General features: G+C 39.8%; 1 protein-coding gene across 14 annotated transcripts in view; it reads left to right on the top strand.

Moving 5' to 3' along the window:
- INPP4A (inositol polyphosphate-4-phosphatase type I A) overlaps nt 1-15911 on the top strand; it is a 131105-nt gene that overhangs the window by 89740 nt on the left and 25454 nt on the right. For 7 of the 14 annotated variants that reach the window (XM_055803292.1, XM_027786549.2, XM_055803296.1 and 4 more), the window contains 8 exons: nt 1346-1476; nt 1817-1921; nt 2735-2843; nt 4521-4538; nt 7110-7293; nt 8659-8877; nt 10029-10305; nt 13866-13898. In XM_055803292.1, coding sequence (XP_055659267.1) covers nt 1346-1476; nt 1817-1921; nt 2735-2843; nt 4521-4538; nt 7110-7293; nt 8659-8877; nt 10029-10305; nt 13866-13898 — 1076 coding nt within the window. The remainder of the gene's footprint in view (nt 1-1345; nt 1477-1816; nt 1922-2734; nt 2844-4520; nt 4539-7109; nt 7294-8658; nt 8878-10028; nt 10306-13865; nt 13899-15911) is intronic. The other 7 variants (XM_055803298.1, XM_055803300.1, XM_055803295.1 and 4 more) reach the window with 5 other exon arrangements.

The raw sequence follows: 15911 nt of genomic DNA, 5'->3' as shown, positions 1-15911 counted from the left end.
TTTGACTACCTAGTTATTTATGGCATGTGCATCCCCTGCTGTCTTAGCCTATGGGACAAAAAAGTGTTTAAGTATTAAGCTGTGAATTTACTTCAGGAAGACCTGGGCTCAGATGCATGGCTAGTTTTGAGCAGGGAGTTTGACAAGGTAGTTGTAATAGCATCTTATACAGAAGCAGTTTTACAAGATGGAACCAAAAGTGTCTTTTTCCAAGTCACTGATAAATACAGTTTACACTGTTACCTATCGGCAAGTCAATCTGATGTTTTTTCTGGGAAATTTGCTTCCTTTTGATAACATCCTAAATACTGTGGAGTGAGAATTGTTCTGTGAAATGCTTAAATGGTATGCAGACAATTGATTAAAACTAAGGATGAGGGATATTGAGAGAACTGCAAAAAGAACTGCCGGATCCTTTTGGCAGATGATTGTGCTACTTTTTCTGGAGTAATATGCTGCTAACTTGGATCTGCTGTTGACTCGTTTATTTTATCTTTCTTCCTTTCTTCCAAATAATACCTTAACCCAAGAAAACAGTAATGCAAGCATGACATGGAATACGCTGAATACTTTCTCAGTAGTGCTGTAGGGAAGCAGTATGTAACACAGGATTGCCATGTGTGACTGAACACCTGGCAGTCATGGTGCAATGGGAAAGCCAGGGGTTTTCCTGTTCTTATCTATGGGTATCCAGTCATCCTTTATTATACCTACAGTGGAACTTGGGTGCCTAAAATCCTGAATCTTAGATGAAGGTTTTGTTGGCTCATATTTTGTCTCTCCAAACCCTTAATAATGCTTACACTTCTTAGGCCTTCCCTGCCTGGCCTTGAAGACTGTTGTGTAGATACCTGGCTAGCGCAGATACTCCTTGTACCTGATGTCTGATAGGTGCTACTGTCCCACCTGACTTCTGTCACAGTTCTGTTTTGAGAGCCACTGAAGTTCAGTGGAGTGGACTAAAAAGGTCCTCATTGTCCCAAGTCACCTGATGTTATGACAGTACCCATCATTTGCAAAACATCATATAGTTTGACAGCTCCTGGAGAAAGGTGGGAAGCTTTGGTTTTGACCAACACCTGAGGCTCCTGGGGGGAACACAGTGTATTCTGCCTGTGGTGAACCTGTGTACCTTGGAGCAGAGCTCAACAGCTGTGCTTTGGGACATATGTTTGGAAGGATTCCATCTGGTGAGCAGGTTAGACCAGAGTGAGTTGAGAATGTGTCAGCTGAGGATGGTGCTGTGTTGGTACAATGTGAAACTTACTCTTGGTCAAGTGAACAATGGAGCTAAATACCTCTTTTTTCCTTTTTTTTCTTTCTTTTTTTCTTCTTCTTCCCCTAGGGTGTGTGAACTAGAAGAACTGGGAGAATTGTCTCCTTGTTGGGAAAGCCTTCGTCGACAAATAGTTACACAATACCAAACAATTATTTTAACTTACCAGGAAAACCTAACTGACCTGCACCAGTATAAAGGTGATTTCTTTTTCATAATAACATGGTAATTCTCAACCATGATTATTAATGCTTCTCTGAAATTGGGAACCCAGAATTTTTTAGTTTGATGAGTAAAAAATACTGTTGTTAGATTTCTTTATTGTGAGCTTGCTAATGATCTGGCAATATTTGCTTCATTCATGCTCTTATTTTACCCTGACAGTAGAGAACAATTGCAAACAGTAACAGAAAGATATATCTTCTTCTTTTCTCTGCTTTACTTTCAGCACATAGCAAATGATGAATGAAGTCACTTGAATGTTTTAGCATAAGCAGAAGCAGAGGGTTTTTATGCTTGCTTTTCTCCTGCATTTCTCAGGTCCTTCATTTAAAGCCAGTAGCTTGAAAGCTGATAAAAAATTGGAATTTGTTCCTACGAATTTACATATACAGAGAATGAGAGTCCAGGATGATGGAGGATCAGGTATTTGTTTCTTTCTCTCTTTCTTCACCTTATTTTGTTACCTTTGCCTCCATTTTTTGATTTCCGTCCTCAACCATATAGCCAAGTTTTTACAAACTACTGCTCTGTAGTACTAGTGCTACTTAGCATTTTTGTAGCACCTTCTATCCTCAGATTCTAAATCTGTTTACAAAAGAAGAGGTGTAAGTGTAATTATTGCTAGTCTGCAGGTGGCAAAACTAAGTTCTGGACTTCATCGTACCCTAGGTGACACAAGTCAGCCCTTGTATTAGGAAATACATTAGATTAAGCTGCTATATCCCTTTCAGTCATTTTGAATTGTAGCAGAATAGCAAAGGTTCTGACCATTGTTTGTTGCTAAGTTTGTGTGCTTTTTCTCTGGAACCATCGTGTGTGGTTATGCAAAATCACAACAGTTTGTTCACATCAGGCTTGTTTCTTCATAAATAACCTAGGTTTTCCCTTCTTTTAATAGTAATTCCCACTAACCGTGGACGCACACTCATCCCATGTATCCATGTGAGGGATTCCTGTAATGACAGGTTTTACATAAAGACCAATGTTCAAGGCTTCTTTTTCACTGTCAGTCTTCCAGATTAAGAAACAGAGAACGTGCATTCACGTATGGATCTTTCACCACAAAAGTATTTGATGGAGTTCCCAGACCTCTAAACAAATTCTTTTCTATGACCTTCAAAACACTGGCACAGAGTTTTACAAAAATTACTTTGAGTTGTTTTTGAATTTTCACGATTGTTTGTCCACATTAAAGATGACAGGCTTTCATTTGTAAGTCCTTTTTGTCCATCCCAGATCAAAACTACGACATAGTCACCATAGGAGCACCAGCAGCTCATTGTCAAGGCTTTAAATCGGGTGGCTTGCGGAAAAAGCTGCATAAATTTGAAGAGGCAAAGAAACAGTAAGTAGAAATGTTGTGTCAGCTGTTATTGTGCCTTTTCCTCCTGGTCTATGCTCGATGATTTGGACAATCCCTCCATTCTATGTTTTTGTTGCACTTCATTCAGTAGTTCTACTATACAATGTGAAGACTATTCCATGCTTTTTTCCGAAGAAGGAAAGGGAAAAAAAAGTTTCTCCTGTATATTACCATATCTCATGTGTTTACTGATGGGTCCTTTCTAATAGTCTTTTCAGTGAAATCTTTTGTTTTCCTGAATACTTGTTCATTCATTTAGTTTAGGTATTTTGGGTGTTGAGTTTATGTTCTGCCTAGCTGTGGATTAGAAAATTCGTCTGTAGAACCTTCTCAGCTGCACTGCGTCATGCTTTCAACCCATTATTTTTGGGAGACTTTCACCTCTCTCATAGCTTTGGGGTCCTATTGCTGAACTCTCTTAAGTACACAACAGCTGTGCTTGATAGGCAAATTCCTTGTTGACAAATTTGGTTTAGTTCTGGGACTGTTGCTGGAGGCTCTTCTGCACTACCTACAGGTTTATGCACAGATCAGGCTTCTGAATCCGGCCTCACTCTGCTGTGCAGGCAGGCTGCTTGACCTCCACAGTCCTGTCAAGGACCGTCTAGTGACCTCTCTGGAAGTGCAACCGTATGTACTAGAGGAAGGGGCAGAAATTGGGAAGGTCACATATGCTAAAAGGAGAGACCTGCATGGTACTGACTCCAGCTTCCAAGGAAGAGATGATGTTGTCTGGGTTTGCGTTACTTCTGCTGCAGTATGGAGAATTTAAGGACAATGAGAGCAGCAGGACAAGGAGTCATTGTAGCCAGGGAAAAGGAGAGACCTCAATAATGCCCTTCCAAAGAAAGGTTTTGTAGGATTTGTAGCTGATGGGAGGAGGGAGTGACGCGGGAGCAATGCTCTGCCAACTGCAGAATTAATTTTGTCAGTGGACAAGTGAATACCAGCATCAACATCAGATGTGTACTGATGAAAAGATTGGTACAAAAGTATGCCTAGTGTAATTATTCCTGACTTACAGACTGCACAAGAATGGGACTAGAGGAAACTGTAAACCTGGAAACACTGGTATGCTAGGCTTGCCCTTCCTGTTCTTTTAATACCAGTGTTGCTTTCTGAAATAATCTCCTTCCATCAGCTTAGCTACTGAAGTGGGCCTTACTCCTGAAATATCTTAAGTTCCTGTGTCATCTTTTCCCAGCTCCCCCCACCTGCCAATAATTAAGCTGACGAGAAAGCTTAATCTCTGTCCAGTACTTTTCCTCAAAGCTTTACAGAACTGTTCCTTCTGGGTCCATAAAAACTGCAGGTTCAACATTTGGAAGAATAACTTTCCTTTAAGTGTTTCTATGTTATCATAAAAACCAGTATAGCAGAACTGAGATCCATCGCCTCAGTTTCAGTGTTACAGAGTATCATTCAGTTCTTCCTCCTTTCATTGGTAAAACTGTGCTTGGTGCATCCACCTTTCCCCAGAACAACACATGGGCATCTGGCAATCTGTGGGTTTTTGCTTACAAGTTTAATCATTATGTACCTGCTTTGTTGAAAAAATGACTCAGATCAGTTATTTCCCCAAACATCCTTTGTTTTCTTTTCTGCTTTTGGTATTTGCTAACAATCTGCTAATTTTATTTTGGTTTTTTGTTTTTTTAGCAGTTATGAGGAGTGTTGGTGAGTTTTCTGTTTCTGATAGTTCTGTAGAGAGGGTTTCTGTTCTTTGGGTTGTTTTATTTTCCTCCTTTTCTTTGGCAAAGATCTGGTGTGTTTTAAAGTGTGCAGGGCTTTTTAATGTCATGCGTCGTGGCATCCCTAATTGTGCCCTAAGTAATTGTAGCTGCTTTGTAGAACATGATGTGTGAATGAATGTTATTTCATCTGCAATGTTTGTTTGTAATGAACAGCTAGTTGCCTGGAGCTCTCAGATCATAAGTTAGAAAGCTGAAGTTCATAACACAAGAATTTTACATCTTTTTCTCTGTTATTTTGAGAGAAAACTGTCTGGAGAAAGAAACTTTCTGCCAGAGATGGAAGATAATTAAGATAACGATGTATTTTTAAAACTTTATGGTAATAGATTAGGCATGGTTTATATTTTTGTAACCCATGTCTTCATTTAAAATTTTTCAGTTAACTTTTGTTTATTTTTCTCCATGTTGTGGTGTTCAGTGCTATGAAAAGGGAACATTACTTAATGGTTCAGCAGTGCGGAAGTTCTGCTCTGAATTACTCATATTAAAGGTTGAACCTTAATTCACTGAGAGTTTAAGGCTGTGTTAGGTTTGCTGATATAGTACAATGAGAGCTGTTCATTTGAAAAAGCAATTGCAGGTTGGAAAGTAAATATATGTGAACTTTACACCATAAATTTTCCCCCTGATCATCCCAGCAAATGTTTGTGATTAAAAATGTAATAATTCTAAATCAGATCTCAATATGCTGCATGGCCTTTCCTGCCAAATATGTCTTTATGCATGTTAACCACACTGTCGTGGAAAGAAATTGCTCAGAGGAATTGTCACTAACATCACCAGTCAATAGAGAGCACAAATCATGTACAGGGAAAGTCCTAAAAGCTGAGATTAATTTGCTATATGGTGTAGCAGTAGTGGGGGGTGGTTGTTCTCTGCTCCACATGGGTGGGTGACCAGAGGGACACAGATAAGGAAACTCTTTCAAGAATCACTTCTACATTATATCCTTTGAAAACAAGTCCCCCATCTTCTCTTGTAAGGGAGCTCAGACAGACACTGGGACTTGCCTTAATATTGGTTAAGAGACAAGAATCGTTATTTGTGGCAATGATTTTAAAGCATGCCCCACTCAACCCTCCTGTCTTACCTCACAGATACGCTGCAGAAATTAACAGCATTGCTCTAGGGGTAGCAGAGGAATTCACACTCCTTGGATGTTGTGATCTGAGGTAACTGACTGGAAAAGAAACTCCTCTCTGTGTAGTCTCTCAGCGTAGCTGTTCCCATTGAACAGTGCTGAGATTGGTGTAAACAGTAGATATTTCTGTGCTGTTCCTATGCTGAAGCCATTCATGACTGGGAAAAAAAAATAAGATGATACAGAATTGGTGTCACCTCATGCTTGATGCCACATTATGAATGGACATCACACTTGTCACAGCTGGAGCTGATGTAAAGGCCTGGTCTTTGCATAGCTTTACTACTGGGAGGAAGAAAACAGCAAATTGCCTGGCAAACGAGGTAGTAGTGGATTGGTTCCAAATAGTTAACTAAGAGCACAACTTCAGCTTAAAGTAATTTTCTAAGCTAAAAGGCAGCTTTTATGAACAGCTTCTCAGATAGGATTAAGTCCCCCTTCAGAAGTGCTGTTCTCTCCCCAGCAGTTACAGAGGGAGTCCACGCGTCTGTCTTGGACTGGAGAAGCAACTGCTGTAAACATCTAAGCTTAGAGGACATAAACTGTTCTACTCCACTGCCAAGTAAGCAGTCTTAAAGGAGCTGCAGTATCACAATATAAAGATGTTTCATTGGTATAGTTTATTTCACTTACTGCTTGGAAAAGGCCAAATTTGGTATTGCTTTATATTGTTACAGCTGAGTTTATAGTAGGGACAGTTGTATCCTGTCCCTAGTTCAGTCTAGTAAGCGTGTGCTAACAAAAGCTACACCAAGGACAGAGTCCATGGATTAGCTTGGAGATACACTTTGGGTTTTATATATCATAACATTGTTTTTGCTGGTGTAACTTGACTCAGGCCCACAATAGAGGAAAGGATGTGTGAGCAGGAGGATTCTTTGTTAATACCACAGTGTTTGCATTATGGATCTGAGTGGCATTTCTGTATTAGGAGTGCAAATTTTCTTTTCGTGGAGCTAGTAGCTATGTGGTAAAACAGGGTTGTAAACCTGACCTCAGTGAAGTGTCTGTGTTGTAAGGAGAGGGAGAGTGGGGTAGGCTGTCTCTGAAAACAGTGGTTCTGTATTGGATGGTAAAATCACCCACGTTCTCCTCAGCAAAAGTGTCCCTCTGGTATACAAGCTCTGCCCACAGCTCTTTGGCATAAGGGCAAATCTGCAATCGAATGCTTTCAGCTAAAGGCAGAGAAGGCTCTAGGATCATGTTCCTGCTGTGCAATTGCCCACTGGCCTTTCAGTGTTGACTGCTAGCTTAGGTAAAATCTTGTTGTGTGCCATTAATTCCCCAGCATGCCACTGTTACGTGTGTACCTCTAGATCAGTTTGCCCCCTAAAACCAGTCTTTCTTTTTCAGCACTTCCACAAGTTCCCAGTCTATAATATACATCCCACAGGACATTGTTAGAGCAAAGGAAATTATTGCACAAATCAACACCCTGAAAACGCAAGTCAGTTACTATGCAGAAAGGCTCTCAAGAGCTGCCAAGGATAGATCAGCTAATGGCCTGGAAAGAACACTTGCCATCCTAGCAGACAAGGTAAGAGAGTAATACGTTTCCACACAGAAGTACAGTGTGAGATTTTTTTCTCTGTCTCCATCTTCAGCAGGTTTTTTTGAAACATTTATTTTACCTTGTTCAGTAGTGTATTGTAACATGTACAGTCTTAAAGAAAAAGCAAAATCAGACTGGCCTTTAAAATTTGCTGCTTTTTATTTAGGTTGTCTCCTACTTCTCACACTCTTCCCTTCACCTGCTCTTGAGCGCAGTAGAGAGCAATGTCCTCTGGTTCCCTCTATTCATTCATCATATTCCAGAAATATGCATTCTCCACTTTCTTTTACAACTTTTTCTCCATAACCACCTGTGGTTTTTTTAATGTTCTTCTGAGTCATCTGTCAAGCAGCAGCCACTAGGCAAAAGTTAATGAAACAGTAATGTATTTTTCTGCTGGTGAAGTAAGGAATAATAGTGACACAGCCTTTGCTTGAATTATAGTGATATGAATCAGTTATTTCTCTATGGGTGATAACAGGAATGAGACTGCACCCACAGCTGAACGCAGTCTTATTTACAGGGACAAAGAAACAAATACAGTTTTACTGACCTTTTCTGTCCCTGAAGCAGATCTGAAGGTTGTAAATGGCAGTAATGGCCAACCAGCTTGCCATACATTGTCCCAGTGAAGATAGGCATACAACTTTGTAGAGTGCAAAAAATAATGTGACCCCATATAAATGTCTTGTTTATTTTAATATTCATTGTAAATGAGTAGAGTATATATAACTGATCTGTGGGATTTTCTACAGCTGGATGATGCATATATATAACATAGTAAGGGCTTGTTTGTTATTTTCTTCTTTTTAATAGACACACAGGCCAGATACTTTTCATATTCACATAACTTACAGAAATCATTTAGTACAACATCACTAAATAAGACAGGGAACAAGTTGCTTTGATTAGTGTGTTGTATCTTCAGCCCTCCTCTTAAGTCTTGTTATGATTTCAGAGGATGGTGGACGTTAAGCATGGTTTCTGGTGTGGCAGCTGTTGTGTGAAGTATAAAAATATCTTCACATTGTTCTAAGCTTTTGTTCAGTGGGAGAGTGAAGTGCAAATAAAGGTAAAATGCAGAATTATTAGTGAAAATTTCAACAATTGCAAGGCTAACATAGTAGTACAGACTTCCGAAATGTACCATTTGTGCTTTGGTATCCTGTATTGCTTTGTAAGGCCATTAATAACATTATTTTAAAAGGCACCTTAGAGACTCCTAAGCAATGGTTAGTTTCTTTTACAGAATACGACTTCTTCTTTTTTCTTTCTGCAAAAGAATATAGTATAAATTGTGCACAGAATAATAAAAAGCTGTTAAAACATGGGGGGGTTATTGCTTTTTAGACCCGGCAACTTGTCACAGTCTGTGACTGCAAGCTGTTGGCAAATTCAATACATGGACTGAATGCTGCAAGGCCAGACTACATAGCTTCAAAAGCATCTCCAACCTCTGGAGAAGGGGAGCAAGTGATGCTGAGGAATGATCAAGATACACTTGTGGCCAGATGGACAGGAAGAAATAGCCGATCTTCTCTGCAGGTGGATTGGCATGAAGAGGAATGGGTATGTTTGCATAATGGAGTGATGAATATTTTCTTCTTTGTAGTTTTTGTTTGCTGTGTTCTTTTGTTTATCAGTTCTGTTTATAAGCTCAGGATATGCATAGGATGAGTATTTTGGAGTTATTGGTCAACTACCAAAGATGTTTCCTCTGTTCTATGCTCGGTTGCTCCTTGGCACAGGGATACAAACAGGCCTCAATAAATATTTTGGGGTCTCCTAAACAGCGGAAATCATGACAGTAGGTGCATGACTTTTCTGAAGTTGGTTCCAAGGGAAAGTAAATGGCTTTTAAAGTAAAAAAACTGACCGCACTGCAAAGAGCTTTTAGACTTCTCAAAATAAAGCATATTTTGTGTGTGTTAGCTATACAATTCAGCCTTTCTGGTTTTTATTCTCATCTAAATCTTTAGAACTTGCAGTCCATCTCTGTTTTGTTTATGAACAGCATTTTAAAACTGTTTACACAAAGTATTTAAATGATTTTCCTTACCACACTGCCAGCTGAAATGAGAACTGGTCTGTGTAAATTCTGTCATTGTGTAATATAAACAGAAGTTAATTAAATCTCAAAATTAGTTGACATTAATTAAAATAATTATTAATATTGTGAAATACCAATTTTGCAATGAGATCCGATTCATCTTGGAAGTGAGTCCTTGCTAATTTTGATTGTTTTGGCGTACTTTGACTTACAGTCAAGACTCACAGTAATGAGATCTGAATAAAGCCAATTCAGTTATTTAGATAGTAACACAATGCAGTGATTTTATCTGTAATTCACTGAGTTATATAGGAAAAAATACATGTGATTGTATGCAATTATTATGTCTAACATGAGTTTCAAGAAAAAACAATAGTGCCAACTGGAAATTGGAATAGTATTGCAGGAAGGGGCACTTAAAATTGTTCAGCAAATTTGCTTAGAATATAGTTTTGCAATTTACCATGCAAGTCGTGCTGCTACATATTGTTGATATGCTGGGATACATTGTTTATATATCCAGAATTTGTGTGTGCACCAATAGAACCACATAGCCTAAAGGAAACTTTACAGAGGAATTGTGACTAGAAACACTGGAGGAAGCATATTGCCAAGGGATTTGTTACCCAGTGTCGCTTTTTAAATTGAGAAATAAATGTTTTCTTTTAAGGAGAAAGTTTGGTTGAATGTTGACAAAAGTCTGGAGTGTATTATACAGAGAGTGGACAAACTTCTCCAGAAGGAGCGTTTGCAAAGTGACAGCTGTGAAGATGTTTTCCAGTGTGACATCAGCTGTACTAGTAAGAAAGGTAATCGGGACACTCGTGCCTACTGGATAAATCCAGAAGATTTAAATGAGACCTCACCATCCTCACCACCATCTTCATCATCCTCACCACCACCTTCATCCACACCATCCTGTGCATGCCATTCTCTCAGAAAGACAAGTGCGTATGCCAGACACTGCTTCTCATTGCTGCTCCCTTCCTGTGTGCTGGCATCATTCCTAAGCCTCCGTTACATCCTTCCATGTGTTTTTAGTTCAGTGGTGGTGTTAAACACTGATTGTCAGGCAGAAAGGGCTGGTGGCATGCTGGGAGCTGCTAAGCTCATTACTTATTTTGAAATCCTGATCCCACTGAAATCATTGCCAAATCCATTGATAACAGTGGCATTTAGTTTTGACGCTGGGTGTTTTAAGCTGGTAAAACAGGTGTTTGGGTTAGCATATGTCAGACACCACCTCTGGTAGCTTTTCTGTTGGCTTCAGCTTCTTTGCAGCAATCAAAGCTTATTACAGTGAGCCTGTATAAAAGAGAAATAAAACATGAGAGAAGTACAGGCACTACTGCAACACTAATGGTCCCAGCTGGGCTGCCAAAGCATAGGAGAGCAGACAGGCAGTCCCATTAGATTGACCTGAACTTGGATGAACCTACTGGAGTTTAAAGCAAGTTTTAAACCAAATTGTCAAAAGCTGTGGTGCTGAGGCACACCGCTAGCCTTCTTGTGGTGGGAAGGTAGGAACTGGCAGTGCAACCTCTGAGCAGAATAATCCTATCAAAATCTGAGGTAATGTAGATGCTGAATCGAATCCAACATAATGCCATGAGCATGTGAATGAAAGTTATCCTTATCAGTTTAGGTTGACAGTTTTGCAGTTGTGCATTAAATTTCAGAATTACTTCATTTACATATATACTTATTTGACTTATTCTCACATTCTTTACATGTGGTCACTATTATTTGGCCACTTAATAGAGCAGGTAGCTAAGCTAAATTCTAGAAAGACTGATCTGTGTTTTCATTTCCTTCTTCCTGTTCTGTCTTATCATTTGGTGGCCCTTTGTCCTTTATGTGTGTCTGTGACTTCACGTCCATCTCATTGTTAATGTTGCAGTGGAAGGCAGTACCTTAGCAAAAGGAAGCAAGGAAAAAGTTAAATGTTAATACATTTTTGTGTAGCTTTGTACATGTTCCTTATGGTTTGCTTAGTATCTTAAATGGCCACGTTTTTGTAAGTTAGACCGACATTTTGTGTATTATAAAGGAATAAGAGAGTTGGTCCTTGTTTGAGAATGTGTTCTCTCTTAATCTTTGACTACATTTCTTCTACCAGTTTGATACCTTTTAATGTTTTTATTTGCTAGATAGTTTAGATAAAGTTCTATATGTGTTTACATGAAAATTTTACCAGTAAACTTCAATGCACCTACATGATTAAAATGAGTAAAATTGTGGATTTTTAATATTAAAAAGAACAGAAAAAATCTGTGGTGGGTGATATCAGAAGCTTTTCCCAAGACATTTTGATGCTGAAAGCATCTTGGAATAGTCATAGAGTCAGAATCACAGAATGGTCAGGGTTGGAAGGGACCTCTGAAGATCATCTAGTTCAAACGGCTGCTAAAGTAGGTTCACCTGGAGCAGGTTGCACAGAGTTGCATCCAGGTGGGTTTTGAGTATCCCCAGAGAAGGAGACTGCACAACCTCTCTGGGCAGCCTGCTCCAGTGCTCTCACCCTCAAATACAAGATACTTTTCCTCATATTCAGATGGAGCCTGCTGTGTTGCAGTTTGTGCCCAGTGCTGCTTGTCCTTTTGCTGGGTACCACTGAAAAGAGCCTGGCCCCATCCTCATTTCCCAGTGCTGCTTAAGTGCAATGACTAGACCTGAAGTCTGACTGTCAACCAATGTTGGGTGAATTTAACTTAAAAAATCCTGGAGAGGAAGTCCTGTTTCTCAGGTATCTGGTGCAAACACTGTTTATAGGTTGTAATGAGCAATTTTAATTACACGTGGGAAATTTCTTATAAGCCAGGGCAAGCTGAATACTTTGATCACATTAGCATCAGATGTAGCTCCTAAGTAATGGCCCATGTTTTTGACAGAGGGACAGGTTCAATACTGTGAAAAAAACTGGTCTTACTGAATTCAGTGGGAATTTTCCCATTGAGTTACTTTCTTCGACTCCACACAGACCTTGGCCTGTTAAATGGTTTTAAACAGAAAGAGGGTAGGTTTTGACTAGATGTAAGGAGGCAAGTTTTTACAATGAGTGTGGTGAAACACTGGAGCAGGTTGCCCAGGCAGGTGGTAGATGCCCCATCCCTGGAAACATTCAAGGTCAGGCTGGATGGGGCTCTGAGCAACCTGGTCTAGTTGAAGATGTCCCTGCTCATTGCAGGGGGGTTGGAGTAGATGACTTCTAAAGGTGCCTTCCATCCCATACTATGTTATGATTCTATGAATTCCCTTTCACTGTCATTTTTCACAATTGATCATGGGAATAATTGACACAGAAGATCCTTTCTCTAAGTTCAGAATCACAGCATTTTAAAGCTTTTCCTTGTCATGTATTCAAAGAACTAACACTTTTTCTGTTAGTAATTCTGAGTTTTGAGTAAATGACACTGAGCAGAGAGCAGCTAGAAATTGTTTTGAAAGTAATTGTTTCCAGAATTGGCAAAAGAGAGACAGTAGAATATTATTGAAGGACTTTAGAGGATCTCTTTAGAAGTGAATGTTGTGAAAGAAGATACTGCCTGAAACAGTAGAAGGGAGATTTAAGAAATTATTTTAAAATTTATTTTTGTTACAGGCTTAGGTATTCGTTACTAAAATTACATGGGGGCATATAGCTTCTTTAATGAATGTGATGAGTTTTAATTCACAGAGAGTTTTTTTATCTCGGATTGTCTAGCTTAGCTGATTTTTTTAATGCATACAATTGAATTTTATATTTCTTGTTGTTATTTTCAAATTCATAATGCATTGACTAGTGAATCTGGATATAAACAACAGAAGTTTAAATCCTGTTAGCTTAATGAACTAGTTTTCATTAATGCAAGACATGCTCTAACAGAGTTTATATATTTTTTTTTTACTGTTTGCATTGCACTGTAGTGTATTTTCATCTGACAGCTTGTTCCTCCCACTGAAGTTAGTGTGGGACACTCACAGGCTTCACTGGTGAGGTTTCAGCCCTTAATATGCAATCTAATGCTTGTGTTAACTATCTCAGAAATTTTATAACAGAAATTTGTCTAAGATAGCAGAGTACTCTTTATTACTCTTAGTGTTGTGGGTGCCTTAATGTAATTTTCTGTTAAGTGCATTGAACTTACTGCTAGTCTTTTGCTGTTCTGTTTAGCAGCCTTTACTGCCAGCTTATTCTATAATTGCACTAAACCAGTGGTTCTCAAATTGTGCCCTGTGGATCACTGGGAATTGACAGCGCACTTGCTAGTAATCCACAGAGAGCCCTGGAGCTAGCAGGTACTGGTTTCCTCCAAGTCCTCATCCAGGTGTTCCTCTGATCAGAAAGAGTGGAATGGAGGAGACAGCCCCTGCCCTCGGTGCCTGCAGGCAAAGGAGTATCTCTGCTGAGCTCCTCTTCACTCAGTGGAGGTGTTTGAGAACCCTGGCATTGAGCATTTGAGTTGCTTATGTTTAGACTGTGTTGCTGCTCCCTAATCATGCATGTTGCCCCTCCATTTCTGTGCAGATTGCAGCCCTGCTCCGGAAGAATCTGCCCCAGGTATGTGCATTCATGGCTTCTGCTTCTTCTGAAAATTGCAGGGGTTTGTTTGTAATTGACAACTGAACAAGTGCCTCGCTGTAAAGATTGACCATTTTGAAATGGTCGTGCTCTGCAATATCACGTGAGTTACCTAAGCATATCGAGAAGTTATTATTTCCTAAATAATAGTGCGAGGAGGTATCCGGTAACTCCTCATACCCAGGTATGGGAGAGCACTTGTTCATGGTCTCTTTGGTTTCTCCAGTTGATGTGTTTTAGCAGACTGTCATAGGTGACAATGATTTAAGGCCTGTTCCAAATGTCATTGAAGTCTATGGGAGCCTGACATTTTGGACATTTCAGACATGCCATTTCATATGTGCTGTTGAGCTGGCCTTTCTGAATGGGGTCATAAGCAGAACATGGAGCAATCAACAAGGATGATGGAAAATCTCTGTTGTGGCTACACACCAACACACCAAGCAGTGTTGGGCACTGCAAGTCTGATGTTTCAGAATACAGAATCTAAGGGGATTCATCCCACTGTTTGTCTTCTTTCCTCTGTCCTTGACCTTCAGCACACTTCTGTTGCATTTACGAGGTCTGAATAATATGCCTGTGTAATAGCACTCTCTCCCAGCTAGATGGCTATAATTTCTCCCATCTGAGAACAGTTTAACCTGAGTTCAATGAAGGTTCAGTCTTTGAACTGTTACAGCATGGGCTCCTGGGTTTAGTGAAACCAATCGGAAATATAGCCCCAGTGCAGGTATGATTTTCCTCTTCACAAAGTATATTAACATTCTTCTCAGCTGTCCGCCCTGTTTCCTTCTATCACTGAGGAAATGTTATTAATCAGTGAAAGACTCCACAGGTTTTTAATTCTTGGAACATCACTTCAGTTTTTGCAAAATATGAATGGTGCATAAATGAATGTTATTTATTTATTTATTTATACGATGGGAGTAATTAAAAGCAATCAAGTCACCCCAGCTGGGTAGCCAGATATACTCCAGACTGCATCTTAAACTTAAGTGGCTGAAGGTGCAGTGTAGTGAAGCACTCAGTGCTTGCTTCCCTCTGAAACCAAATGTGACATGACTGTGTGCTTTTACTGGATCAGGGTACGTGATAAATGGTGAAAAGCAGCTACCACTTTAATAAATAAATATCTTTTTCAGAGATCTTGAGTCTTTGCAACCCTAAATTAAACCAAGGGCAACTGCAGGTACCCAGTACTTTGATTTATGGATGCTAGGGTGTTGTTTTTTTTAACACAAAAAACCTAAAAATATATTTTCAAGGTCTGGAGGACGGTTATAATAATAATATTTTTATTGCTGTGGAGAAGAGAGACTCTTAGGGGAAAGCAAAAACCTTTACCACCTGACACTACATCCTTGATTTATACAGGCTTTATGTATTAGGTTCTCTTAAAAAGGCATTATTTCTTTTATAAAATAGTAATAGTGCGTAGTCAGAGAAGGTCCACTCCGTGAACTCATAGGCCTTCCCAGCATCCCTCCCTTCCTCCACCTCTCCATCCAACCCTCCTTCCCTCCCTTCCTCCCTCTGACCCTCTTCCCTGCCTCCACCTTTCAAAATGCCACATTTCAAAGTGTACATTAAAGCAGGGGTCCTCAAACTTTTTAAACGGGGGCCGGCACGCAGATGCAGCGGCAGGCAGGCATCTGCGGCTGCTTGGTTTCCCCCCCAACCCCCGGCGGGGGGTGTTCTGTGAATACCAGGGGCCGGCCCGCAGGCCATAGTTTGAGGACCCCTGCATTAAAGTATGACTTTGGTCAGCAGCAGTCATAAGAAGAATATCAGAGACTTACAGGGCCAAGTCTGCCCCTTATTTATGACCCAGATTTCAGTTGCAGCTGTCTGAGTGGAGACTGCAGGATTTGCCTCTTGATGTACAATATAAAGCACCTGAACAAATGACTGGCATCCTGCTGATTTGAACAATGCCGGTTTTCAAATGGAATAACTTTTAACGTGAACTAGAAGCCTCTGATTAAAAAGCAG

This window comes from Falco peregrinus, chromosome 4 (assembly GCF_023634155.1).
Source record: "Falco peregrinus isolate bFalPer1 chromosome 4, bFalPer1.pri, whole genome shotgun sequence".
In the NCBI taxonomy this organism is placed as follows: domain Eukaryota; kingdom Metazoa; phylum Chordata; class Aves; order Falconiformes; family Falconidae; genus Falco; species Falco peregrinus.
Note: the sequence above shows the minus strand (reverse complement) of the source record. Positions and strands in the feature narration are given on the sequence as shown.